This window comes from Cnephaeus nilssonii (assembly GCF_951640355.1).
Source record: "Cnephaeus nilssonii genome assembly, chromosome: 2".
In the NCBI taxonomy this organism is placed as follows: Eukaryota; Metazoa; Chordata; class Mammalia; order Chiroptera; family Vespertilionidae; genus Cnephaeus; species Cnephaeus nilssonii.
The window spans coordinates 14,631,968-14,658,028 of record NC_137073.1 but is presented as its reverse complement, the minus strand read 5'-3'; the positions used below and the strand labels follow the sequence as shown (position 1 = coordinate 14,658,028).

Below are 26,061 nucleotides of genomic sequence, written 5' to 3'. Positions count from 1 at the left end.
TGCAGGGCTGGGCTGTCTAACACTGCCCCTCACTTGCAGCGTCTGGTACTGGGGCTACTGCTCTGTGTACGACAGCGGGGGCTACGTGCAGGAGCTGGGGCTGAGCCTGGAGGAGAGCCGCGAGCAGTTGGGCTTTCTGCAGCTGCACAACTGGATCGACAATAGGTAGGCACTCAGAGACAGGCTGCCTGGCTCTGCCGCGGTCCGCTGAACCCTCGGTGGTCCCCTCATCAGAGATCCCAGTTTACTCCCACTCGCCGGCTTTGCCGCTCCAGATCAGTCACTCTACTTCCTCCCCAGTCCACACAACGCCCCCGCCCCCCACCACCACCAGAGGCCCTGCCTCAGGTTCCTGGGGCAGAGGTTCCTGCCCTCACCCCTCCCTCATCCTGTTCCTCATCCCTGCCGTCTGAGAAGGAGCCGCGCAGTGTTCGTGGAGCTCACACGCTACAGCCCGGCCGTGGGACTGCACGCCGCCGTCACACTGCGCCTCGAGTTCCCCGTAGCTGGACACGCGGTGGCCTCCCTCAGCGTCCGTCCATTCGCGCTGCGGCGCCTGAGCGCAGGCCTCTCCTTGCCTCTGCTCACCACAGTAAGCCCCGCCCTCCTGGCCCCGCCCCCAGCCCCGCCCAAGCCCACCCACACCCTCACATCCCAGCCCCGCCCCCGGCGCATCCTGACACCGCCCACTCCGGGCCTGACCCGCCGCCGCCCCTGCAGGTGAGCCTGTTGCTGTTCGCACTGCACTTCTCGGTGGCGGAGGCGCGTGCCTGGCGCAGGGAGGGGCGTGTGCGCTTGGCGCGGCCTGGGGCGTGGGCGCGGTGGCTGCTGGTGGCACTGACTGCTGCCGCAGCCCTCCTACGCCTGGCCCAGCTGGGCGCTGCAGACCGCCAGTGGACGCGCTTCGTGCGCCGCCGCCCGCGCCGCTTCACCAGCTTTGAGCAGGTGGCGCAGCTGAGCGCTGCGGCCCGTGGTCTGGCCGCCTCGCTGCTTTTCCTGCTCTTGGTCAAGGTGAGGGCTGGCCCAGCGGGCATGGGGCTGGGCAGGCTGGGCCAGGGTTGGTTGGCTGATGCCCCTTTTGCCCACAGGCCACCCAGCAGCTGCGCTTCGTGCGTCAGTGGTCGGTTTTCGGCAAGACGCTGTGCCGGGCCCTGCCGGAGCTCCTGGGGGCAGCCTTAGGCCTGGTGACGCTCGCGGTGGCCTATGCTCAGCTGGCTATTCTGGTAGGTGATGGTGGGGCTCTAGGGGGAGGCTTAGCCCGGGGTGCATCCCTCACTCATGCCACCTTTCCCATAGCTGGTATCCTCTTGCGTGGACTCACTTAAGAGTGCGGCCCAGGCCCTCTTGGTGATGTGCCCCAGGGCTGGTTGGCCAGCCCTGTGCCCTGAGTCCTGGCGCCTGTCCCCTCTGCTGTGCACGGGGCTCTGGGCCCTGCGGCTCTGGGGTGCTCTGAGGCTGGGGGCAGTCCTTCTCCGGTGGCGGTACCATACTCTTTGTGGGGAGCTCTACCGCCCAGCTTGGGAGCCACAGGACTACGAGATGGTAGAATTGTTACTGCGCAGACTGCGCCTCTGGATGGGCTTCAGCAAGGTCAAGGAGGTGGGTACGGCCCAGTGGGGGGGAGAGGGACGCGCCCTGGGCCCAGGTGAGCCCAGGGTGCAGCCGGACTGACCGAGCCCCTGTGCCGCCCCCAGTTCCGCCACAAAGTCCGCTTTGAAGGGATGGAGCCACTGCCCTCCCGCTCATCCAGGGGCTCCAAGTCGTCCCCAGATGTGCCCCCACCTACCGGGGACTCCGATGCCTCCCGTCTCTCAACTTCTTCTAGCCAGCTGGACGGGCTGGGTGTGGGCCTCGGCAGGCCAGGGCCACGGGTGGAACCCGAGCCCTCCCGCCTCCAAGCCGTGTTCGAGGCCCTACTTGCCCAGTTTGACCGACTCAACCAGGCCACGGAGGACGTCTACCAGCTGGAGCGAAGGCTGCAGAGCCTGCATGGCCGAAGAACCAGCCGTTCCCCAGCCTTGCCTCCCCCTGGCTCCTCCACAGGCCTGCAGTCAGCCTTGCCCAGCCGCCTTGCCCGGGCCAGTCGAGGCATCGGCCTGACTACAAGCCCCAGCAGGGCTTCCTTACGGGCCAAGAACAAGGTCCACCCCAGCAGCACTTAGCCCCAAGGGACCTGAGCTCATGCCTTTTCCCCGGGGTGGCCTGTGGCTTCACTCCGGCCCCTTGGGCTCAGGAGATAATGCTCAGTATTACTTTCTGCCACCCTCAAGGTCTAGGGCCAGGCAGAACAGCTGCATGCAGCTCCCCAGAGAGCGGGCAGCACTTGTCTCTCTGTGGGCTTCAGCACTTTAAAGAGGCCAAGTGGCCAGTCAGGACCCAGGGTCCCCTCTCCAGGCCTCTGTGGGAGGACACAGCAGTATTGGACCGAGCGCCCGGCCTCTGAGATACTAATTTATTTCCCAAGTCCTCAGGTACAGCGGGCTGTGCCCGGCCCCACCTCCTGGGCAGACATTTCCCCCTTGCTAAGGATCCAGGCTGCGGGGAGGGAACCTGCACCCCTTATCCTCCCCCTAAATTATTACCTCTCCTGTCCCCTGCTGAGTGCACTTACTTCCAGCTGCCATCTATGTGTCTATTGTCAGTAATTTATATGGGGTTAAAAATGTATATATTTTTGTACGTCGCTATTTTTCACTAGGGCCAAGGGGCCTGGTGGCTGCAATGGCCTGGTGCCCACTGTTGCCTGCATTGAGGGGGAGCTGGGACTGCAGAGCTGGCCTCCTTCCCTTAGACACCTGCCCACATGGCCAGAGCCAAGGAAGTGACAGCTGCTGCTTGTTTCTGAGTCTGGCCTTGGGCAGGTGCTGGGACTTTTGTTTGGGGGCAGGGCTACTCCCTAGGCAGTTCTTATCACCACCATGGCCTTGTTCCCCTGCCCAAGGCCAGGCGGTGAGAGGCAGGGCCCAGGCCTGCTGGTATCGGGTCTGAATCGGGAACAGCACTACTGTGGGGGAAAGACCCCTCCCTGGGGCTGGCTCCCGGGGCTGGGGAAGGGGAGTGTGTGAACACTCGTGTGAGGCTTTCCTGAAGGGGGGAGGCCTTGAAAACAACCTGATGGGCCCCCTTAACTCTGTGGGCATGGCCAAAGCTTCAGCCTTGATCCTGCCCCTCTTCTCCTCCCCCCAACAGACAAAGTCAAATAAATGAGTTGGCTGACTGCTACCTGTGTCTGTGTCCGAGCATTGAGGGCCAGTGGGCACACAACCGCTTTATTCATTTGCACAAATAAATACTGCCCAATGCCTTGTAGGGGCAGGGAGGGTCTAGCAGGGCAGCTGCAAGGAGCCCTGGGCATGTCCTCAGCATCTTAGTGAACTCCAACACGACCAGGCACTGCCCCAGCTGCAGCCTCACACGAACTCTGTGAAGTCATCCACGGAGGAGATGAGGCGCTTCCGCTGGCCTGTCTCATAGGTGGGCATGGGCTCGGCAGGGGCCTGCGCCGGGGCTTTGGCATGGCCCGGGGGGTGCATCAGGGGCAGGCTGGGGTTCGAGTAGTGGGCTTCCTCACGGATCTGAAGGGAGAGGAAGCCTTGGCATCAAGCCCAGAGACCAGCACGTTTTCTCCCAGGTGGATATTGGCCCCCACCCTGGCCAGCCACCATTGTGTCTGGGGGAGCCTCTGCAACCAGGTGCCCATCCTCCCTACCCGGTGGCGGAGCCTCTTGATGTGGCGGAGCCTGGCGATCCACTTGGAAGGATAGATGTCAGTGGGGTTGGAGCGGCTGTGGTGCACCTGCGAGGCCATCTGGGGCAGGGTGGGCAGAGTGGTGAGTCCTCTATGGGTGGTACCTGCAGCCTGTCCCACCTGCCCAAGATGCTGCCTCTACTCACATTGGCATGTAGGGCCATCTGGCGGGCCACGAAGGGCAGGTTGCGGTCAGACACAATCTTGGCCACGCTGGTGTCCACCAGGCCCTCCATGTCTGGGGGAAACACAGCACTCACGTGGGGCTCAGGACCCCGAGGGCCTCCCCGTCAGGCCCCAGGCCTCACCTTTCCTGCACTGCAGCGACACCAGGTTGCACTCATAGTCCAGGGGGGTGATAATCACATGGACAAAGTTGAACTGGCCCTGCTCAGACAAAAGCAGGGTTACCCCAACACCAAAGGCCACTTTCTGCCACTTCCTCATCAAGGGCAGCAGCGCAGTGCAGATGCTCGCTAATGCTATTGTTTTTGCACACTCCCTCCTGTCCAGCCTGGGGCTGATATATGTCCTCTTGGCTGCCTTACATTCTAAAACCCAACTTCTCCACACCAGGATCCCAGCATATGAATTTGCTGAAGTGTAAGTTCACAGTCCATCATAAATAGTCACAGAGCCCCCCCCCCCCCCACACACACACACACATACATACACACAACACACTGCCTGGGGCACCTGCTGCCACCCGCTGAAAACTGCCTCATTGTCAACTGAAAGCAGCACGTGTAGCTCTGCAGGCTCCCAGCCCTGGCTCAGATGCCCTCCACACGCTGACAGCTCCCAAGAGCCTCCCCAGCCAGCACGTCCAAGCACCGCACACCCCCAGCAGCAGTGCGCCTGAGCGCCTCAGGAGCAGCCTCGCCACCCACGCCTCGGGCACTTGCCGGTTTCCCAGCTTTGCCGCAAAGGAGAACCAACCAGCCTCCCTCAGGCACTCCTGCCCTCCACCAGGCTTTCTGCCCGGAGCCTGTGTTCAGTAACCTCCAAGCTTCCCGCTGCATTGAGGATAGATCTGAACCCCTCTGAGCACCAGCACCTCAGACACTTGGCTGCGCTGGGCTCCCCACCCTGCTTGGCCTTGCAACTGTCCTCCATGTCCCCACTCCAACAAGTTGCCAGGACTGAGCCCACCTCCTCCCCTTAGGACCTCGAGCCCAAGCACATGAAAAGGGGAGGGAATCCAGGGCCTATCCCCACCCCCCACCCCCAACCACTCTGCAATGATAGGAGGAGGTAGCAAGGGCTGAACAGGGCTCACAGCATGAGCACACTAAGCACTTACTACATGCCATGCACCCTGCTAAGCACACGTGCATTCAGTTATTCCTCACAAAACCACAGCCATGTGCCACAGGCTCAAAGAAGAAACTGACAGGGTTGTCACCTCATTAGAGAAGGACACAGGCTCAGAGGGGGGACCTGGCCACCCCAGCTGGCAGTGGGGGACACTAAAGCAAGTCAGTGCTCCTGCTTGTCACCACACTGGTCTCAGTGGCGCTCTCTGCTTCCATTCAACATGTACCAGTGGGTGACCTCCAGCTAGGGTGCCCAGGGACCCAGGTTCATGCCCACCCGCCCTGAAAGCCCCTTGCTCACTTTGATGGTACCCAGCTTGAAGTCCTCGCCAGAGTCATTGTAGACAATGGACACAAAGTCGTTGCCCAGGTGGCGCTTCTTGTCACAGCGGTGCTTGTCCACGTCCTTGGTGGGCATCAGGGTGGCGATGTGGAAGACAGCTGTGAGGTAGAGGGGGAAAGCTGCATGGGCCCAGCCCAGTCCAGGCAGGGTGCTGGCAAGGGGGCAGTCGGGCCTCTATGCCTCTCGCCAGGAGCAGAGGCTCTGGGCGCCTGCAGGAGCCCTGTCTCTGGTGCCTGGCCAGCAGCACTTGGCTCCTCTCCCTGAGGGCTGAGCTTCTGGAAGCAGAGCTGCAGCCCAGCTGCTGCCTCAGTGCTCAGGCTGATGACCTCGGGCCCTTGGACACCTCCACTGCTCCCCTGAGGACAGGCCAATAGGAATGAGGTTGGGGAGGACACACGCCACAGGAAGGCTCACACCTTGCATGATGTCATCATGCCAGCAGTAGGTGAACTGGCCGTCCTCGCCACACACATCCAGGCCACCCAGGTACACCTTATCCGGCTGACAGTCCTTGAGCTCGATGAGCTTGCCCAGGCCTGTCAGGAACTCCGTGTACCTGTAGGAGCCATGCTCGTTGGACAGGATGGCGAGTTCACTATTGCTCTGGAGAGAGAGAGAAGCATGGTGGCACCTCTCCCAAGTCGCCCCCATCCGTATACTGCCGCCCCCTGAGCACAGCTCCCAAGGGCCCCGGGGGGTTGCTGGGAGCCAGCGGGTGGTTGGGGGGGTGAATGGTGTGACTTGGCCAAGACCCCCACTTCTGTCATCAACCTGGACTCAGTGCAAGGTAACTTCATTCCAACAGTTGCCCAGGTGACATCCTTGACTTCCCCTTTCTCTCATAATTAGCCTGCCAGCAAATTTAGTCAGCTCAATTGTAAAAATACACCCAGAACCCTAGCATTCCTCAGCACCCACTGACCTACTCCTCAGACCTGCCCCTCTCTCACTTGGACTGTCACCATCCCACTTCTCCACTCAGCAACCAGAGCGATGCTTTTGAGGTTTCGGTTGAGTCATAGCAAACCCTTGACTCAAAACCATCCAAGACCTTCCCACCTCACTGGGAATAGAAATGCAGCCTTACAGCGACCATGAAGCTCTCGCTGATTGGCCCCTCCCCATCACTTCCCCACCTCCACCTCCACCCCCTGCCCAGTGCTCACTCAGTGCCAACCCTCGATGACACGAGGCGTGCCTCTCCCCAGGGCTGTCTCTACAATGGATGCTCCCACACACACCTGCACACATACTATCTCCCTCGCATCTCTGCTCAGTGTCACCTCCCTTGGGTCATTGATGAGAGCAGCACCCTGTTCACACTCAGGCTCCTGGGACCTGCCCCGTCCCCTCCACAGTCCTCAGCACTCTCTGGTGTACATGTGCTTACACACTGAGCCGTCTTTCTCGCTCGTGTGTCCTCACAACAGAATAGTACCTGGCATGGAGCTCAATAACCACTTAATACTCTAGCAACTTACAAGGTAACAGCTCTGTGGAGGACAAAGGTCCATCCTCCCAAACCCCGCCCCCAATAGGAAGGCCGCCCAGCTCTGCCCTGGCACTTAGGTCAGGCCCTGCCATCCCAGCAGCCTCACCTGGCCTTCTCCCACGTACAGGACGGCGATCTTGTGCGTGTCATATGACGGGATCTGGTCGAGGAGCTGCACTGACCGCTCGAAAGACTACAGCCACAGAGTCCGGTCTGAGTCCAGGGCAGGGGCTTGCCCCCTGCCACCAGCCCTGCCTGGCCAGGCTCAGCCAGATGCCTGCCCAAGGGAGGGCTCTCCCCGCCCAGGCAGATCACCACAGGCTGCCACAGGGAGCTGAGGCTGCAGCCCTCTGCAAGCCTGGGTTAAGGCCACCACTACCCAGAGCTGGGCATCCCACTGTGCCCTGACCCCAGGCTCCAGGGAACCCCTGCAGGGGAGGAAAGGCATGCCCACCTCATTGGGCAAAAGGATTGGCTTGTTGGACTCGTCACCAAAGAAGGGCGAATGGTAGAGCTGTAGGAACACAAAGCTGCAGAGGGAAAGATGAGGGCTGAGCGTGGCACTGCAGGTCCCAGATCGAGGTCCTGGCAGTGCGATCACACCACAGAGAGCAGCAGGGCCTGTGCCCACTGCCCAAGGACTGCCCTCTCCTGTGACTGAACAGCCAGGAAGAGGCTATGCAGACCTATACCCCAGCCTTTCCTACCCCGGGCAATTAGATGCCACGTGACCACAGAGGCTGTCCTGTCCGGGAGCTCCAGCCCAGAGGGTGAGGCTCACCTGGGGTTGATACCTGGCACCTTCTCGGCATTGGAGGCTCCTGCTCTGCTTTTGAAGGAGTCCCTCTCCACCCTCTTGCCCCTGCGTGACGGGGCCGAATCAGAGATGGTGTAGCCTCGGGGCCGCAGGCCACTGGGGGAGCGGGGACAGCTGGAAGGCATGGGACCCTCGGCGTGGGAGGGGCCCCGGCTGGCTTCGCCTGGTTTTGACCAGGCAGCGCCTTCCCCATCTAGGATCCCTGACTGTGACCGAGCCTTAGCCTCAGGGCTCAGCCGGCCAACATCAGCCTTGTTCCCAGGGTCCCCGAGGATGTCCTGCAGGGTCTGCAGTTCAGGTGAGGAGCTGGACTTGCTCAGGGGCTGCGAGGGCTGGAAAGAGAGGTCCACGGAGGGCCGGGCTGCCTCGGAGGAGACAGCCCGCTCGATGGGGATCCCCCCAGCAGACAGCTCCTCTGCGCGGAATGACTTCTCCTCCTGGCTGGAGGTTGAAGATGACTGGAAAGAACGTGATCCAAGAAAATATTCATTGTCACTGAGCCCACGGGGGGTTTACCTGGAGGCAACAAGGCCCCACATGTCCTCCTGCCCAGGGCCACAGAGCCACCAGCACCAAGCTGCTGATCCCAACCTCCCCCAGGACAGCACCTGCCTGGGCAACATGCTGGGCAAAGGAGCCAAGAACCCCACAAACCAAAGGATGCCACCCGTGAGGAGCCATCCCTGGATGGAGCTCTCAGAAATCCCGGTCTGAGAGAAGGGACTGGGAGGAACGGGCAGCCATTTCTCAGGTGAGAAAGATGGGTTAAAAGACTCGCCCAAACCCTGGCTGGTTTGGCTCAGTGGATAGAGCGTCAGCCTAGGGACTGAAAGGTCCTGGATTCTATTCCGCTCAAGGGCACATGCCCGGGTTGCAGGCTCGATCCCCAGTGGGGGGTGTGCAGGAGGCAGCCGATCAATGATTCTCATCATTGATGTTTCTCTCTCTCTCTCCTTGTCCCTTCCTCTCTGAAATGAACAAAAATATATTTTTTTTAAAAAGTTGGGGGGAAAAAAAGACTTGCCCAAGTTCAGAACCACAAAGCTTGAGAATGGAGGGTCCCTGATCCCCTTGCCTGAGACCCTAGCCCTTTGTCTTGGCTCTACCCCTGCCTCAGCCCCGCCCCTCCACCTCAGCCCCTGCCTCAGTCGCACCCCGCCTCCCACACCCAGTGGCTCAGGCTGAGATCTGAAAGCAAATGGAGAATACCCACAGGGCCCCTCGGCCAGAGGCTCTGGTGCCCAGCGATACTCACCCTGCTGTAAGCTTCAGTGTGCCGACAGCGCCTGTCTGTGCCTAGTGTTGCCTCAAAGTCCTCCAGTTCTGGGGGCAGCAAACTAGCCTCGTCTGGACCTCCCTCCTCTAGAACCACGGCAGAGTCTGGAAGGACACACATGGCTGCTGGGTGCTGGTCCAGCCCAGGGAGCTCACGTGGCCTCAAAGGTACCAGCCTTTTCCCACGACAGGGCACAGGTGCCCCCAGCAGAACCTGACCCCAGGCCCTCCTTGCCTGTGGCTCTACGCCACCCTGCCCACCAAGCCAGCTGGAGTGGGTGTGATCCCTGCCACAGGGTGACTCCCACACAGGCTCCAGGGGGTCAGGATGAGGGGTCTCTGGCTTCTCTAATCCCCGCCTCCCAGCTAGGGATCCAGAGAAGCCGCTGCTGCTCCTCCAGCAAGGCAGGGAGGCGAGGGCAGATGGTCCCCGAGGGGGAGGAACACCTGGGATGAGGCCCAGCTCAGGAGGAGTGGCTGAACCAGCCCCAGGAACTGGGGAAAGAGGCCTGAGCTCCTCCCTGCCTGGACCGGAGGAAAGACAGACTCGGGAGAAGTCCCTGTGCAGACAACTGGGGAGCCCGTTCTGGGAAGCAGAGGCTTGCCTTCCAAATCCAAGCCAAACCCGAAGCCAGGTGTGCTCAGGAGAAGGCATGATGCCCCAAAGCAGCATTCCCTGTGCCAGTATCAGGGGCGGGGGCAGGGTAAGAAGCCACCAAGGGTTAGCTCAGCCCAAGGCCACCTGCAAACAGCCCTGCACATGCGCAGTTCATTAGCTACCTGCCAGAGCCCATCTGCACACTGCCCTTTTCTAGCTGGCTCCTGCCCACACAGGGCATCCAGGCAGACCAGAGTGCTGCCAGGTCAAACCCTCCCTGCCAGGGCCTGGGGGCAACAGGCCAGAGGCCAGTCTGCAGGGTCCTCAGCAAGCCCATGACTATAGTAAAGGCACACAGCCCAATTTGTGAGTCCACAAAGCCAATCAGATAACCAGAGGCCAGGGCAAGGTCAGCTCGGCTGAGCCGCCAGGGCCAGGCTCACCCCCAAAAAGCTGTCCCCTGCCAGCATCTGTGGCTCAGCTCCCCAATGTCACCTCATCAAGCCTAAAGAAGGGGCTGGGAATAAAGCTCAGCCACAAAGGCTGAGCAGAGGGGTTCCTGCCGGCAAAGCAGACATTATGCACAGATATCTTCACACAAGGCGGGGCCCTGATCCTGGAGGGTAAGGAGAGGCTGACAAGATCACGTAGGGGTGAGCGGAGGAGGGACAGTGAAAACAGCACCGATGAGGCAGAGTAGGGCTCTGCAGCAAGCACTAAGGAGATGCACGAATATCTGCCCAGGAAATGCTCCTGCGCAACTTTCCTTGGCAACTGGACTGGTACAGGGACGAGAAAGAGGCCACTGCAAGGGAAGCCAGCAGAGGAGACTGCACAGGCTGAGCAGAAAGAACAGGCACCACCAGACCTGCACAGAACCAGAGCCTGGAGAAAGGGGAGGGCCAGCAGCATCCGGGCAGGCAGGTGGGCAGGGTGCGCATGGGGTCTCAGCTCTCTAAGCTGCTGGAGTGGATTTTGGGGAGGGGAGTGCATCCCTCGTCCTCAGGAACAGAGCTCAGCCTCTGAGCCCTGTCTGTGGCCAGAGGGTGGCCTGGAAGGTCGGCCCCAGTCCAGTCAGGCTCAGGCTATGTGCTTGGCGCATCCAAATCCACACCCCGACAAAAATGGGGCCACCCCTGTAGCCTCGCACAGAGCACCCCGAGGAGGGAGCAGGGCAAAGGCTCCTCACAGCCCTGCCCACATCCATCCTGTGAGTAGGACCAGCTGAGGGGACATAAGTCTGCCGCTCCACCAGTGCCCAGTCTCTAAGGAGAGTCCCTCCTGCTGGAGTAGGCCCTGTTCCCCAACATCTGGGTCGGCAGCACAGGCATCCTCCCACAGGCCAGCCTCCTTGCAATGCCCGAGGCTGGCAGTACCAAGAAAGATTTGGGGACCCCGTTGGGCATGTGCCCACAGTGTGGTGGACCACACCGCCATCAGATGGTGTGTACCAGGTGGGAGACAGGCCAGTGCTCACCTGTGTTAGAACGTGGGGGTGGGGAAGGCTTGGCTGAGCTGGCTGCCGGCACTGACAGGGACTTGTACAGGGCCGTGTCGCGGCGCTCCTTGAAGCGCTCTGCGGCCATGAGGGCATTGGACAGCTCCTGCAGTGGCATGTTGTTGATGTCCGAGGAAAAGGGGCTGAGTGGGTTCTCCAGGCTCATCAGCCAGCTGGTATTCCCTGAGGGAGGCAGCACCCCTCAGGCTGCAGGTCCATGCATCCAACCCGTCCCCTCCCCACCCCCAGCCCTCCCAGGGCAGCCCCTGTGCACTGTCCTCAAGGGCATGCACCCGGGGCCTTCCGGGCTCTTCGTGCTCAAAGCAGAGAGTGAAGGACCCAGGATCCCCAGGCCGCAAGGTCCGAGTAACAGCTATTTGTGGTCACCCTTCTCAGTGACGAGCAAGCCTCTGCCCAGGTCAGCTCTCGCACCCAGACCAGGCTCAGGAGGCATTTCAAAGCAGCAGCCTCCTCGCCAGTGGGCTGGACGGGGCCTAGTTTCAGAGGCTCTGGGCTCTGTCCTCGTCCACACAAGGCTCTGATCCTGGAGGGTAATGACTCGACCTTCCTTACTGAGCCTCCTCACATCACAGTACCTCACCTGACCCCAACCCACGTCCTCCTGCCCTACCTGGCCCTTTCTCACCTGGTCACCCGCCTCCCGACTGCCCACTCTCCAACGGGAACCCAGGGGGACTGGGCTAAAACACGAGTGAGGAGCCTCTCCGAGCCCCCATCTCAGGGCCTTGTGGCCCAGCATCCCATCCCTCTCACCACTTGGTCACCATCAGCCCAGACCATGACCGAGGTGCCTCCTGAACCTGCGCCTTGGCTTATAAGTCCCCCTTTAACCCGAAACACCTGTCATAGTCTGATTGTCTCCCTGAAAATCATGTTGAGTCTCAACCCCCCGGATCTCAGAATGTGCCTCTATTTGGAGATGAGGTCTTTAAGTGGGTGATTAAGGTAAAATGAGGTCGTACAGGTGGGCCCTATCCAATCTGACTGGTGTCCTCCTAAGAGGCGATATGGGCATAGACACATAGGAGGACATCCATGTGGGGACACGGGGAGATGACCATCAATAAACAAGCCAAGGCCTCAGGAAGAACCAGCCCTGCCAACATCTTCATCTCAGACTTCCAGACTCCAGGACTGAGGAAGTACATTCATTACGTAAGCCCCCAGTCTACGGCGCTTTGTTATGGAACCTGAGCAGACTGTTATGTTCCCACTTAGCCACCTGCAGCTCCCCCACTGTTCACCTCTGCAGACTTAGTTCAAATGCCCCTGTGGCCCAGCCGGCTGTTGCTCGCTCCTGTGTTTCCCCCTTATGGGTAACTGTCCCCCACTATGTGGTAAGAGACCCACGCTGCTGAGCACAGGCCACCCCTCAGTACCTGTGGGCCTCCGGACCAGGATCTCTGCCCAGCCCTGGGTCAGCAGGGGCACATAGGCCGCCAGGTTGGTCTTCTTCTGCACCGGGAGCTGGGTGCCGGCCGAGGCCTTCTCAGGCTTGCTGGCTGGTGCAGTCTGTGGGCCCGGGAAAGCAGGGCTGCCTGGGAAGTGGGAGGCTGGAGTGTCCAGGGCACCAATGCGAAGGCCGTGGCCCCCTGAAGGGGTTGAGGGCAGAATGGCTGGTGACCACCTCTTGCCCAGTGCAAAGCCACCAAGCCGACCTGGCTGCTCCACCCAAGGCCCATCTGGCCAAGAAGCCCCACGTCAGTGCCCAGCACAGCTCAGCCCTCCCTGGGCATGGCCCTCTTATGGTATCGGCTTTAGTGGACCCAGGACCACAGGAAGGGGCCCCAGCTCCTGTCCCATAATTGGACCATGGCTTATTCCAGCTGCACCTGAGAAGAGCCCCAGGGGTGAGCTAAGCTAAGGGCCAGGACTGCTAAGGGCTCAGGGGGAACACTGGCCACGAGAACAGAACCCTCAGCAGCAAGGGGGCCTTGTGTTACAGCCGTGTACCAGGTACACCACCCTCTCCCACCCATGACGCGGGCTCACAGAGACAGCACCTCCGTTATTCAGGAACTGGGCCAGGCCTAAAGCCAACCACCTGGTCCCCTGGCTCTCAGGGGTCTGGCTGAGCTCAGGGATCTAGAGACACGTCTGTGAGGGAGTGGGGTGGAGGCTCACCAGACATGGAGCGAACCCGGTCCCGGGCCCCGAGGCACACCTGCTGCCCAGTCTGGGACTCCAGTTTGGCTGGTGCCTCCTTGGTCTGTCTCATGTGCATGCTGAGGTCAGAGCTGGAGACAGAGGGCCCATACAGAGTGTGACCAGGGTGCCCCATGGGCCCCAGAGCAGCACAGCACTGTCCCATGCAAGCCTGGGCACTGTCAAGGTTGAGCAGGCAGGGGGCGGAAGGTTGAGTCACCTCAACTCTGGACTGCCCTCCAGTTCTCCCGAGTCCAGGCCCAGAAGCGACCGGGTTCCAGTCCCCACACTCGTTGTCACGGTGATAAGCTTATTCCCAACCAGCCAGGTTTTGGTCCTACCTCCGGCCAGGAGAAACTCTCCCACGGGGGATCTGAAAGCACAGGAGTACAGGCCCTGCTACTGGACACCACCGGTGGAAGCACTGGATGGCATCCTGTCATGCAGAGCTGCCCTGCCTGGGCCAACCCGCGGGAAGGAGCCCCACAGGCCACACCTGCTGCAACTACTTCGACCAAGAACAGTCACGTGGTCAAAGCAGTGGCAGAAAAGCTGGCCCTGTGCCCATCCTGCCCCAGCCCTGGAGCCCGGCCCCCACCTCTTAGGGACTGCTGTGAAGTTGGAGAACACGTATCTGGCCATCATATCCAGGCATGTTTCTGTGAGCTCCAAGTGGAGATTTTTCAAGTTGTCATCGGCCTGGGCCATCGAGTTCTCATCTGCAGACCCCAAGCTGGCGCTCGTGAGGGACGTCTGGATCCTGCTGGAGGGAGGGACCATGGCAAGGTCAGGGCACTGGGCAGGCCAAATTATCTACCACTGGGGACCAGAGATGGAGGCATGCATGTGCTGAGAGGGCCAAGCTCAGAAAGACCCCGCCAGTGCACATGGCCACTTGAGCCACAGCTTGGCAAACACAGTGGACATGTCACCCCAGAGAGGAAGTGCAGGAGCTCATGGGAGACCCAGGCCCACTCCTGGGAGCAGAGGCTTAGGAGGCAGGAGAGACAGACATCCCCTCACCAAAGCACGGGAGAGTTAGGCGATGGCTTCGTGGCAGAAGTTTAGTCATGCAGAGACAGCGAGACCACGGGACGCACGCACAAAGATTGCATTCTGCCCACAGGGCCTCCCATCGAGGACAGGAAGGGTCTGGGCTTCGTGTGTGGCTCTTTACCCTCACACTCAGGTCACCCTGTGCTCCACATGCACCCCAGTGACCAGAAGGGGGGGGGGGGGCTTATGCAGGTTTAATTCTGATACAAATTCCACATCACGTTTGCCATGTTTTGTGCATGGAAAAAAGCTAAGAGGGAGCCTCACTGACCACTGCCCCTCCCCGAGCCAAACCCGTTCAGTGGAGGCCAGCCTGAGGCTGGAGCCCAAGCCAGGCATCAGGGAGGAGGTGGGTCTCCGAGCAGCAGGACACAGGTCTGAAGGGGCTTCCAAGTGAAGAGGCAGGTATCCCCTGCTTAGTGCAGCCTGGCCTGGTCAGCACAAACAGTGACCCCGAGAGCCAACACCTGCACCCCAACACAGCCGGGAGGAGGCCAAGACTTCATCCCTCAAAAGTCCAGGCCTTCCCTGCCCCTCCGAGGTTGGCCCCTACCCCTATTGCCCTATAAACATCCCCCCCCATTCCCTTTTGGCTACCACAGAAAGCAGACTTTTTCTAGAAGAAAGCTCAAGAACGCTCACTAGAGAGGACATGAAAAGCCAAACCCTGGAGAAGGTGCTCCCACTGCTTTAACTTGCAAAGGCCCCTGAGCCATGGGGACAGGCCTGCAGGAGGCTGCCAGCGGACACTTGCTTCTGGCTCCCAGGCGGCCTGAGGAAGCCGTGTAGCCAGCCCGTGCTTGTTCGAGGCTTGGGGACAGAATGCAACCTTCCCACCCCTCACTGCCAGGCTCCCTGGACCAAGGGCTGGGCTCAGCAGGGCAGGCCACTGTGGCCAAGAGGTGCCACCTGGGCTCTCCCCCTGCTCCAGCCAGGGAGGGCATGGGTAGGCAACGAAGTCATGCAAGCAACCCCATGCACCGCCACCCAGGTGCTCCCGCCTGGCAGCGCCACTTCACGGGCCAAGCTCCAGGGTCTGAGCCCCCCACCCAACAAAGCCCACTACCTGCGGACCACATGTTCAGACACACTGATGCTGCGGCACCGGAAGGCATCGGCTGCAGAGCTCTCCTTGAATTCTTTGACGGGTGGAGAGTTATTCAAGCCTTGTTTGGGGGGTCTGGCTATCCTCAAACTACCAGGTGAGGAAGGAAGGCCCAAGCCCCGGGGAGCCCAGCTCCCGGGAGGGGAGAGCAAGCCATTGGAGGGATGAGGAGGAAAGGTCACAGGCCACAGGGTCAGCATGGAGAGCCCGTGGGTGAGATGAACAAAAAACCATGCCAGAAGCCAGTTAGCAGGGGGAAGAAACAGAAAACAAAAACGCATGAAAATACATCTTGTAAACATGACAGAAAAAGGTTTCACTCGTGATATCAAAACAAAGAACACCAGTGCAAACTCAACGGGTGTGATCTCACCGCACGGCAGATTCCAGGCTGTGCTGACCAGGTGTCCGCGCACCGAGGAAGGCCAGCACTGCCCGCTCAGGGACTAGGAGAGCTGAGGCCCTGAGGGTAACTGTTCAGAGGCCAGTTCTTAACTAGCGGCCCCAGCCACCACAGGCTGGAGAGAACAGCTTGTGACTTTAGGTCCCACGGACCTGGTCATTCTGGAAAATGCCGTCTTCCCACTTAGGGAGAGCCAAAAAAGCTTAGGCAGGAGGTGGGGGACAGGAAGGGGGTAGCCGTTCAAATGAAATGCAAACAAGAACACAAGGCCTAGCACAGATCTTTGTCAGATTTGGCAGAAGCGGCTGCGATGGTAGAGAAGAACATGTCCCCTAGTTAGCCAAGGGCTGGGAAGCGAGTTCTGGAGAAAGGGCACCCGGCCCGAGGCTGGGCCGACCACAGGGCCCTGGGTCCCCAGGGGAGGGTGTTGGGGCCCTGAGGCTCCTCCCCATCCAGGCCAGGTGTTTGGCTTCTCAGGAGTCACAGATGCCCTAATGCAACCCTGGGCTCGTTCAGCAGTCAGACCCAAACACAGATGTCCTACTTACTGCTGGCACCCCAATCCCCAGCTCAGCACCTCTTGCACGGGCCACCCAGGCAGGCCAGGACTGGCCACGGCCCAGCACGCAGTCTCCAGGATGCCGCAGACCACACGGCCGCTTGGTGAGAAGAGCTCTGGGCTCTCCAACTGAATGTGGAGTACTGGTGGCCTTCACAGGCCCTGCCCTGCCTCACCACCCCAGGGCACCTTGGTGCCCAGCACAGCCTGCACAGGGGCCTACCCTCAGCCACAGTCCCATTTCCATTCACTAGCCTGGGGGCAGCCGGGCAGCCCCAGGCCCTGCATGCACCATGCTGGTTACAGGTCACAGCTCACAGCTCACAGACCTGCCCTGCCCCACCCGGACACCAGGCACACCCATGACAGGCTCCACACCTCTTGGGCCTCTCGTTGAGACTGGTGCTCCGTGCTCTGAAGCTGTCCTTCTCAGGGGTATCATCGAAAGACATGAGGACGTTGGAGCGCAGGCCCTGTTGGAGTGGAGCAGACCTGAGCTGGAATTGGGGGAACTGGCCCTTGAGGCACCCACATGCTTCTTCCCTGTGCACCTATCAGCCCCACCCAGGTATGCTGCCAACCGGGGGTAAGCTGCAGGTCTAGGACAGCGGTGGCAGCTCCTGCCCCCATGCCCACAGTCCCAGCGGGCCAGGCTCAGCAGAGCAAGTCCTGAGCATCGTAAGCATAGTACCAAACAATGCCCGACCCCATCCCCATCTATCAGCCTGCTCCAGCCATGGACAGCCAACAGTAAAGCCAGTCCCAGCCCTAACACTGGCTTACCTTAGTGATAAAAGGAACAAAGTCTTTCCGGAAGGGCAGGCGGCACCTAATGAACCACATAGCTATGACATGATGGGCCAGGCACACAATGTACTGATTGAACCTGCAAGAAGAAAGTGCAGGAGCTCCATCCTGGCACTTGAGAGAAATGCTCCCGGAACTGGAAGCACAGACCAATTCTAGGGCACTGAGGTCAGCGTGGCTCTCTGCTCCCAGAGGCCTGGCCTCCCAGGGCACGCACACCAGCACTTACTTGGAAGGGTTGGTATATGGCAGGGAGATGGCAAACACGCTCGCGTACTGCTCTGCTGCAAAGTTCCTGTAGAGGTGAGGCAGCCTGGCCAGAGCTGCGAAGCAAGGAGACAGCCAGTAAGAGAGCCCAGGCTAGCCCGGCAAAGACGGGCCCAAGGCTGCAGCGGGCGCTGATGTTACCAGTCCTCTGTTGTTTCTGAAAGCCAGTGCTGCCATTCTGACCCAAGAGGGCTGCAAAGGAATAAAGGTCACAGCCCACCAAATATGACCTTCCACTGACCCTTGGCCCTGGCCGTCTATACCCAGGGCTGGCAAACTATGGTCCCTAGACCAAATCTGGCCAGTGGCCTGCATTTGTATGACCCGTGAGCTAAGAATCATTTTTACGTTTTTAAAAGGGTTATAAACAAAATGAATGTACAACAGAGGCCGTATGTGGCCCTTTGCAGAAGTACTGGCCCTGTTTGGCTTCTGTTGTCCACACACCTGAGGGCCTACTTAGGGCCAAACGCACACTAGGATACTGAGAATGAAGGGGTGAGCGAGGCACCTTGAGTTCCTGGAAGTCACAGTCTGAGAGGCGAGTCAGCAAAGCCCCTCCAAGCTGTGGTGTGTGCTTTGAGGGGGACAAAGAGGAGGCTGTGAGAGCCAAGCTGATTGCAGGGGCCAAAGACAGGTAACAGGAAGCTTCTGTGCAATTTAAACTGACACTGAGGGGGGAAAAGGAGCCAGCCACTCAAAGGCCAGGAAGGAGGAAAGCATTCAAGGCACAGGTGCAAAGGCCTGAGGCAGCAGAGGGTGGCATGTCCCAGGTTCCCAGGAGGACGGTGCACCTACATGCAGCCACAGAAAGGTTACAAGATGAGGTCAGAGAAGTCAGCTCAGGGTATTTCAGGCAGGGCAGGGCACAGCCCCAAACTCAAGGGTCCACCCCACACACTCACACGCATGCACATGTGCACACATTTACACACATGGAGGTACAGACACTTACTTGACAGGAACTCAAGAAGTGGAATGGCCATACTGGCCGTGGCCGAGATGTGTGTGAGCTTCACAACCAGGATGGGCAGAGCTTTGATCATGATGTCGGGCATCTCCACGCTGCAGATGGCCAGGGCCACCACACACTGGCTGGCGCAGCGGTAGATGAGGCCTTGCTCCAGGCAGTACACCATCTCCCGCTATGGGCAGCACAGATGCCTCAGCCCCAGCCCCGGACAGACCAGCCCTCTGTATCCCCTCCTGTCTGACAGCTGTCCTGGTGAACCAGGGCGATGTCTACCCTCACCCGCTCTAAAATGTTCTACACAGAAGGTCAAGGCTTATGAAGGTTAAGTGCCTTGTCCCAGGTCTCTGAGCATCTAAGTGGCAGAGCCACCAGCAGCTGACCCCATCCAAGCTGACTGGATATGGGGGCTACTCCAGTCAGATGCTTCCTGACACTTCCCCACCAGCCAACACCCTGGTGCCAGGACATGCTGGGCCCATCATCCCCTTGGTTCTGGGACCCCCAAATGGTTGGCCTAAATAAGCAAGAGGAGGTTCTGCCTGACACAATAAGGCCGCTAGGCCCACACGGAGCCTGGCAGTATCCTCCATGAAGACAGTAAGGCTGGGCCCGTAGACTAGTGCCAAGTGCAGGCTTGGGCCACAGCCTCAGCACAAACCACCTGGTGGCTCGAGGCCCCATGGATGATTTTGATTTCCTGCAGCTGCCCCACCCCTCAGAAATGTTTCGGGCCTCAAGGTTCTCAGGGAACCTTCAGCCCAGCCACACTACCTCTCAAAACAGGGCCAGCTCTGCCAAGAGGCTTGGCCACCTGTCCTGAAGCCGTAGCAAGGACAAGCCAGGCAATATTCCTCAAAAAGACGCTTCTGCCCGGCTGGCGTGGCTCAGTGGTTGAGCGTCGACCTGTGAATCAGGAGGTCACGGTTCGATTCCCGGTCAGGGCATATGCCCGGTTTGCGGGCTCGATCCCCAGTGGGGGTGTGCAGGAGGCAGCCGATCGATTCTCTCTCATCATTAATGTTTCTCTCTCTCTCCACCTCTCCCTTCCTCTCTGAAATCAATAAAAACATATTCTTAAAAAAAAAAAAAAAAGACGCTTCTGGTGTGTTGGGCGGGGGAGGGGGGCAATCAGGTGCTGCATTAAGCCCACACACCCCAGAGGAGTGCTCAGGAATGCCAGGGGATTCAGATGTCTTCAGTGCCAGGGTAGGCCAGAGCAGGGGTCCAGTGCGCACAAAGGGAAGCAAAGCCAGGCCCCTTGTCCTGGCCTCGCAGCCACAGTAAGTTAGGAGGAAAATGTTGAGCCCATTTGCCTGAAGCAAACACCCTGAGGATCAGACAGGCACCACAAAGTTCGACTATCACTCCCATCTGGCACCTGTCTGGCTTTGTCCAAGTAGTTATGGTAAGAGATCAATGCTGTCAGCACGGGAACCACAGCCAGATGTAGGTCAGTTCTGGAGAACCCTTCTGGGGTGCCTCGAAGTCGTTCGAGCGTCTTGGGACCTGAAAGCTAACAAACAAGGGCCAGATGTGAAGCCTTGCCTGGTGGCTAAGTCAACTGTCGGGAGGCCAGAAGTCCCTGGGAACATAGGCCCAGTGGGAGGAGGGTCAAGAGCCCAGGGGCCTTCCTACTTCCGTTTCCGGCCAAAGGTCTGCCTTTTCAGGGAGAGACAGGAAATGTGACTGATGTCCCTATCACAGGAGCCCCAGTGAGGCAGAGCCATCACACTCAGTATCTCGAGTTCTAGGTCTACATTGGGGACCTCCCATTTTCTGCCCCATAAGCTGGGAAAGAAGGACGGGTCCTGGAAGCATGGTCTGCATTCTAGACAGAGATCACATCTCTGAAGGAAATGCTTTGATCATGATGTTGGTTTCACCACGCCACCCAGGGCCTTGAAGCCTTCTGGAGAGAGAGGAACTATGCTGCAGCACCACCACCAGCGGCACAGGAACCCTTCAGTGAGTGACACAGGAAGCAGCATGTTACCATGGAGCACAGAGCAGAAGACAGCTGGTCAACGCTGCACGGAGAGGTGAAAATGAGGACCTTGTAACGCAGCGACTCCGGCAGCTTGCTGAGCACAAGCTTCAGCACCTTCCAGTCAATCTCCTGCAGGAAGAGGGGTCAGTCAGGGGGAGGTCTGCACCCTGAAGAGGGGAGATGGAGTTTCCAAGTTTGAATCGCTAGTTGGAGCTGAATAGCTGGTGGGGGTGGGGTTTGTGGACCCTCCACTTCTGTTTTCCACATTTCTAGGCAGGGTAACAGCTGCCCTGTGCCAGGCTGAGTGAAGGCCCAGTGCAGAGCCAACACTGCCTCTCTTTTTAGCTGGATCTGGAACTTCCACACACCTGGCTCCATCCTTCCCATTCGCCCAACAGAGACCACGGGACTGCCTGCCTACTGCACGGAACCTAAGGGGCCTCACGGATGCCCACTCAGCACGATAGATAAGGTACAGCAGGAAAAAGCTATTAACCAGCTCCAAGGGAGCAGCAGCAAGCATCCATCTACAATCCACGAGCCTGGGTAACTGTTGCAGGACTGAAGTCAACCCAGGGCCAAAACAATGGGAGGACACAGTCATGGCACCACCAGACCCATTTGGTGGCCCTCCCAACCTCCATTAGAGGTGACCACTGCCCATGAGCTACACCAACCGCCACAAATCCTGAAAGCCTTTCTCAGACCCCATCTGTGATACAGAGGCCTTGACAGTCACAGGAAATCTCGGATGGTCCCCTTTAGCGCCAACGTCAGGCACCCCAGGGAACCTGCCCTGCCCTCCGCTGTAGCCCTCAGGAGCTCCCCTAGCCCATTACAGGCTGTCCTGCCCCTCCCTGCCCTGGCACACTGCTGTCCACTTCTTTCTTGCTGGCCCGTCAGGAAACGGGCCTAAACTCTTCTGCCTCCCCATCTCCACCCAGCTACATCTCTGCTAACAGAATTGCACCGACCCTACTTCAAAGCTTGCTTACTCCTGCCCCTGGAACCTTCCCTGCCTTTCAAAACTGACCTTACTTCCCCTCCAGGTGCCCCAACCAGATGTGACTGCAGTCCCACAGGCCAATCTATGCTCCTGAAGCCAGCCCTGCTCCATGATTCCAGTTGTCTGTCTATACACCTTAGTCTTGCACCAAAACCATCTCCTGGAGGCAGGAACATCTCCACACCCAACTCTGCACACAGCAGGTGCTCAACACATAGTTACAGAACTACTGTGGAACCTCAGGGTAGAACCTGAAAACCAGCAACGAACTTCCCAAGGTCACTAATACAGGGAAAGGAACTGTATGATGACACTCTGGCAGCACCAGTCATTGCTCAGTCTGCCATTAGGGAGCTCAAGGGACCAGCCAACTCACCTGCTTCAAGCACTGCAGGAGAACACGGAAGACCAGGGAGTAGGGCAGAGAGCCAAGCCGTACAGTGGGGCCTGCAGATGCTGGGCCAGACAGCCCGGTGGGAGGTGACAGGGGGCCACTGGCCTTCTTCTCAGAGCCTCTCTCTGTCTCCCTGTGGAAGCAAACGGGAAGAGCACTGAGGCTGAAGCCCCCGATCCATAGGGTAAGAAGACCACTGGGCCCCTCAGACACACGACGATCCTTGGGGTGAAGAGCAGCTAGCTCCACCAACCTGCCCTGTAACCTTAACGCCATGAAACTGGGGAAAGAGGTCTGACAGGGGCAGAGGGAAGGAGGTCAGCCCACACGTACATGTAGTCACAGAGGCAGTAGGGGCTAAACCGCACAACGCCATCCTTGGTGGGCAGGCCAAGGCGATGCAGTGAGTCGGCCCGCAGCAGCAGCAGGAAGTCGAAGGCCTGCAGGGAATAGAAAGCGCCATCCACAGAGCAGGACCATAATGGACCCATGCCCTCGGACCCACACGTTTCTCAGGAAAGGCTGCTTCCACTAACAACAAACACACCCCAGCTTCTCCACGCAGACAGTGGCAGGTGGTGAGGTGCAGCATTCACGGCCCTCTCCCTCAGAGCCCAAGGGCTCTGTGACAGTCCCATAGCAGATGGCAATGCTGTGGCCTCTCACACCATAGGTCCCTCCCCCAGGACAAAGGAAAGGGACGCCTTTCATGCTGGCTGGAGAGCACTGCTTCAGGCCTGAAGTGCCGGAGAGCAAACTTCTGCTCAGGACACTGTCACCTCCTCCAGTGACAGTGGAGGAAGGGTCCCTTAACTGGGCTCCCTAAATGACAGAGGGCTGCCCCATCAGGGAGATGCCCTGGGGAGGGCCGGGCTTCTGTCTGACCTCGGCTCAGCCTGGTGCCAGCCTGCACAGTGGAAGCTCAAGGCAGTTTGTCCTGCCAAGCCCCCGACCCCACACAGCCACACCCTTTGCTGTAGGTTGCTGACAGACTCTGAAGCACCAGGAATGGAACACATGCCACCCTGTAAGTTGCTGTGACACCCTTTCTCTGTCCCCATCCCAGGCCCTGTGTGACTCAGACTGACATGCCACAGAAGCTCTCAGGCTGCAGGCAAAGAGAAGGGCAGCAGGTGCCACAGCTGGTACTAACGGAGGGGACAGTCTGATGGAGGACCCACCCCCACCCCCACCTCCCACGGACATTTGCCACCAAGTCTCCTGTTTGAGGTCACTATACCACCACGACTGAGGCAGCTGCTGGGCCCCCTGGGGAATCTACCTCAGGCCCGCCCGGCAGCCCCATCATACCTGCAGCCGGATGCTGCTGGCAATAGGCAGGGTATAGCTGTGCTTATAGTGGAGCTGGATGTGATTGACGAGCATCTCGTACACACGCATAGCGTGGCTGGCAGGCAAGGTATACAGCTTGGTCTGCAGAGAAAGTATGCTGGTCACCAGGAGGGCAAGAGGCCACAATGCAGCCAGGGAGCTGTCACCCTGGCAGCCAGGAGGAGAGAAACCAGAACAAGCTTTAGAGGCAACTGGGTAGCATCTACCATTTAAAATGCATGAACACATGTCAAGACTGGTTTGGCTCAGTGGATAGAGCGTCAGCCTGCGGACTCAAGGGTCCTGGGTTCGATTCCAGTCAAGGGCATGTGCCTTGGTTGCGGGCACATCCCCAGTGGGGGGGGTGCGGGAGGCGGCTGATCGATGTTTCTCTCTCATCGATGTTTCTAGCTCTCTATTCCTCTCTCTTCCTCTCTGTAAAAAAGCAATAAAATATATTTTTTAAAAAAATAAAATAAAATATATTTTTTAAAAAAATGCATGAACACTTCAAAGTCTCCAGGACTTTGCCCCTCAGACATCCCCACACGCAGGCATGCAGTAATAGCAAAAAATCAGAGCCAGCCTCGTCCCTATCATCCACAGGGAACCAATAGTTACTAAACCAGGAAAGTCCATCCAGCAGAGCGCCACACAGCCGTGTGTGAGAGGAGACCCTGCGGGCTGAAAGAGTACACTCAACACCACACAGCAGAGGATAAACCAGGGCAGGACAAGCACGCAGGATGCTCTGTGAGGGGTAGAGGGCAGTAGTCGGCAAACTCATTAGTCAACAGAGCCAAATATCAACAGTACGATTGAAATTTCTTTTGAGAGCCGAAAACCGACTTCTGCGCATGGGCCACGAAGTTTCAATCACACTGTACGTGCGCGCCCGCATGTGGTATTTTGTGGAAGAGCCACACTCAAGGGGCCAAAGAGCCACATGTGGCTCGCGAGCCGCGGTTTGCCGACCACTGGTATAGGGTATCTTTTTCTTTTTTTTTTTTAATTGAGTTCAGAGAGGAAGGGAGGGATAGATAGAAACATCAACAATAAGAGAGAATCATTGATCGGCTGCCTTCTGCACACCTCCTACTGGGGAATCAAGCCTACAACCCAGGTATGTGCCCTGACCAGGAATCAAACTGGTGATCTCTTGGTTCATAGGTCAACCCTCACCCATTGAGCCACATCAGTCGGGCATAGGTGTCTTTTGAAGTGATAAAGGTGTTCTAAAAGTGTCTGTAGTGATGGCTACACAACTCTGTGAATACACTGAAAACCACTGAATCGTACACTTTAAACAGATGAATTGTATGGTATTTAAATTATATCTCAATAAAGCTTTGATAAAATCAAACAACCATGGGGACAAATGGATGGCAGCCCTTCCCTCCTCTACTGCTGGGAGAGCTGAGGGCATTGTTGGGCAATGACTCAGGAATGGCTCTGCACAGTATGGCCCTGACCAGGCTGAGTCCACTCCTCTCCATGCTGTGACAAGTCAGAATCACACCCAGGCTGCCCTCTTTGACCCCCATGGAGCCCAGTTCTCCCAGGAGATGTGTCCCCTAAAGATCAGCACTCTAACAGACACAGCTGGTCATCACACCCCCTCCCAGAAGAGTGGAGGCCCACCTGAAGGATGACCAGAAGCCCCAGGACAGCCGTCTTCACATCCTCCAAGGAGGCAGAGTATGCCGCCATGTCTCTTTCCTCCAGCTCTGGGGGCGGAGAGAGGGAGCGGGCAATCACCTTTGGAGAGAAGATCTGTATTTAAATCCCGGTTCCAGGCTCCCAGAAGGAGCACCCATTAAATTCCAAACGTTTCCCCAGCATGCACTTTCTCCTTTATTTCTCAAAAGGAGAGACGCACTTTATGCACCTGAGGAATCATTTAGACACTGTGGTGCATTTCAAAATTAAAAGGAAAGGATGCTGGCTGTGTAGGCAGACCATGGGCCAAGCCCCACCCCAGCCCGACTTGGGCTACCACCAAGCCGCTTCCCAGGCCCCGGGCAGCAGGACATTGCTGAGCAGCAGCAGGCCCAGCAGATCTTCAGACAGCGCCCATCCCTGCTGGGAGGGAAGGCCTGCCTCTGAGAGACCCAGCCAGTCATTCTGCAGAGGATGGGGACAGAGTCCAGAGCATGCTGCTGCATGCAGGGCCTTGCCCCAAACAGGAGGGGTCCTTCTGGCAGCCCAGGGACCCGGAGCCCCAGCGGCTCTCACTTTCTCAATGATGTCCAGCAGGCTGTTGAAGTGGTGGGTGTGGCAGCCTTCGGCCAGGTCCACCAGCAACTGGGTGGCCAACTTCCGGACCTGATGGTCTCTGTCCTCAGGGATGTGGGAGAGCTGGGAGATGACCACCGTGTTGATGAGCTCCTCCTACAGCAAGCACAGTGGAGTGAGGGGAGCTGCCTGCGACAGAGGCTGGAAAGCAGCTAAGGGACCACTCCAAATGGGAAAATGCATGGCAGCGATGGGTCAGCGCTGCCAGAGTCCCTTCCCGGGTGCTCTGCCTGGCCCCTCAGTTCGGGAGAATGGCAGTGGCTACATGATGGCCCAGCATAGGCACAGGCCCTCAGGATCAGACATGATGCAACAGTGAATGTCCTCACTTGCTCTTTGTCACTGACCATCACAATTAACATAATCTCACATGGAAGGCCCTCTGTGTGTGCGTCTGGGGTATGAAGGCCTTGTCCCTAACATCACGGAGTCCACCTGAATAGGACAGCATGACGAGAGCTTTCGGGAAGGCAGGGCAAGACTGACCCTGACGTGAGGGACCTGAGCACCCAGAGCGGCTTCCTAGAAGAGCGGCACTAAGCTGGACTCTGAGGGAGGCTGGAATGCCAAGACACAGAGACTCAGGGAAAGGGAAGCTGGGAGGGGAGGAGGAGCACCGGAACG

The 26,061-nt window shown here is 58.7% G+C and overlaps 2 protein-coding genes across 6 annotated transcripts in view; one reads left to right on the top strand and one right to left on the bottom strand.

The window, feature by feature from the left end:
* PKD1 (polycystin 1, transient receptor potential channel interacting) overlaps positions 1-3,202 on the top strand; it is a 42,650-nt gene extending 39,448 nt beyond the window's left edge. The window contains 6 exon segments of the mRNA XM_079789359.1: positions 40-165; positions 418-592; positions 721-1,011; positions 1,089-1,223; positions 1,297-1,599; positions 1,695-3,202. Of these exon segments, the coding sequence (XP_079645485.1) occupies positions 40-165; positions 418-592; positions 721-1,011; positions 1,089-1,223; positions 1,297-1,599; positions 1,695-2,162 (1,498 nt within the window). The 3' untranslated portion in view covers positions 2,163-3,202.
* A 32-nt stretch (positions 3,203-3,234) lies between these two features.
* TSC2 (TSC complex subunit 2) overlaps positions 3,235-26,061 on the bottom strand; it is a 36,819-nt gene continuing 13,992 nt past the window's right edge. Inside the window, exons 15-42 of one of the 5 annotated variants that reach the window (XM_079794384.1) lie at positions 25,378-25,533; positions 24,784-24,900; positions 23,122-23,244; positions 22,144-22,250; positions 21,793-21,943; positions 20,417-20,539; positions 19,802-19,936; positions 18,406-18,595; positions 17,413-17,506; positions 17,160-17,262; positions 16,755-16,849; positions 15,376-15,504; positions 13,852-14,016; positions 13,474-13,626; positions 13,233-13,345; positions 12,488-12,700; positions 11,067-11,270; positions 10,320-10,394; positions 8,972-9,096; positions 7,681-8,174; positions 7,354-7,429; positions 7,006-7,092; positions 5,824-6,010; positions 5,366-5,505; positions 4,057-4,135; positions 3,895-3,986; positions 3,710-3,808; positions 3,235-3,575 (exon numbers count right to left, since the gene is read on the bottom strand). In XM_079794384.1, the coding sequence (XP_079650510.1) occupies positions 3,411-3,575; positions 3,710-3,808; positions 3,895-3,986; positions 4,057-4,135; positions 5,366-5,505; positions 5,824-6,010; positions 7,006-7,092; positions 7,354-7,429; positions 7,681-8,174; positions 8,972-9,096; positions 10,320-10,394; positions 11,067-11,270; positions 12,488-12,700; positions 13,233-13,345; positions 13,474-13,626; positions 13,852-14,016; positions 15,376-15,504; positions 16,755-16,849; positions 17,160-17,262; positions 17,413-17,506; positions 18,406-18,595; positions 19,802-19,936; positions 20,417-20,539; positions 21,793-21,943; positions 22,144-22,250; positions 23,122-23,244; positions 24,784-24,900; positions 25,378-25,533 (3,990 nt within the window). In that variant the 3' untranslated portion in view covers positions 3,235-3,410. The remainder of the gene's footprint in view (positions 3,576-3,709; positions 3,809-3,894; positions 3,987-4,056; positions 4,136-5,365; positions 5,506-5,823; positions 6,011-7,005; positions 7,093-7,353; positions 7,430-7,680; positions 8,175-8,971; positions 9,097-10,319; positions 10,395-11,066; positions 11,271-12,487; positions 12,701-13,232; positions 13,346-13,473; positions 13,627-13,851; positions 14,017-15,375; positions 15,505-16,754; positions 16,850-17,159; positions 17,263-17,412; positions 17,507-18,405; positions 18,596-19,801; positions 19,937-20,416; positions 20,540-21,792; positions 21,944-22,143; positions 22,251-23,121; positions 23,245-24,783; positions 24,901-25,377; positions 25,534-26,061) is intronic. The other 4 variants (XM_079794380.1, XM_079794381.1, XM_079794382.1 and 1 more) reach the window with 4 other exon arrangements.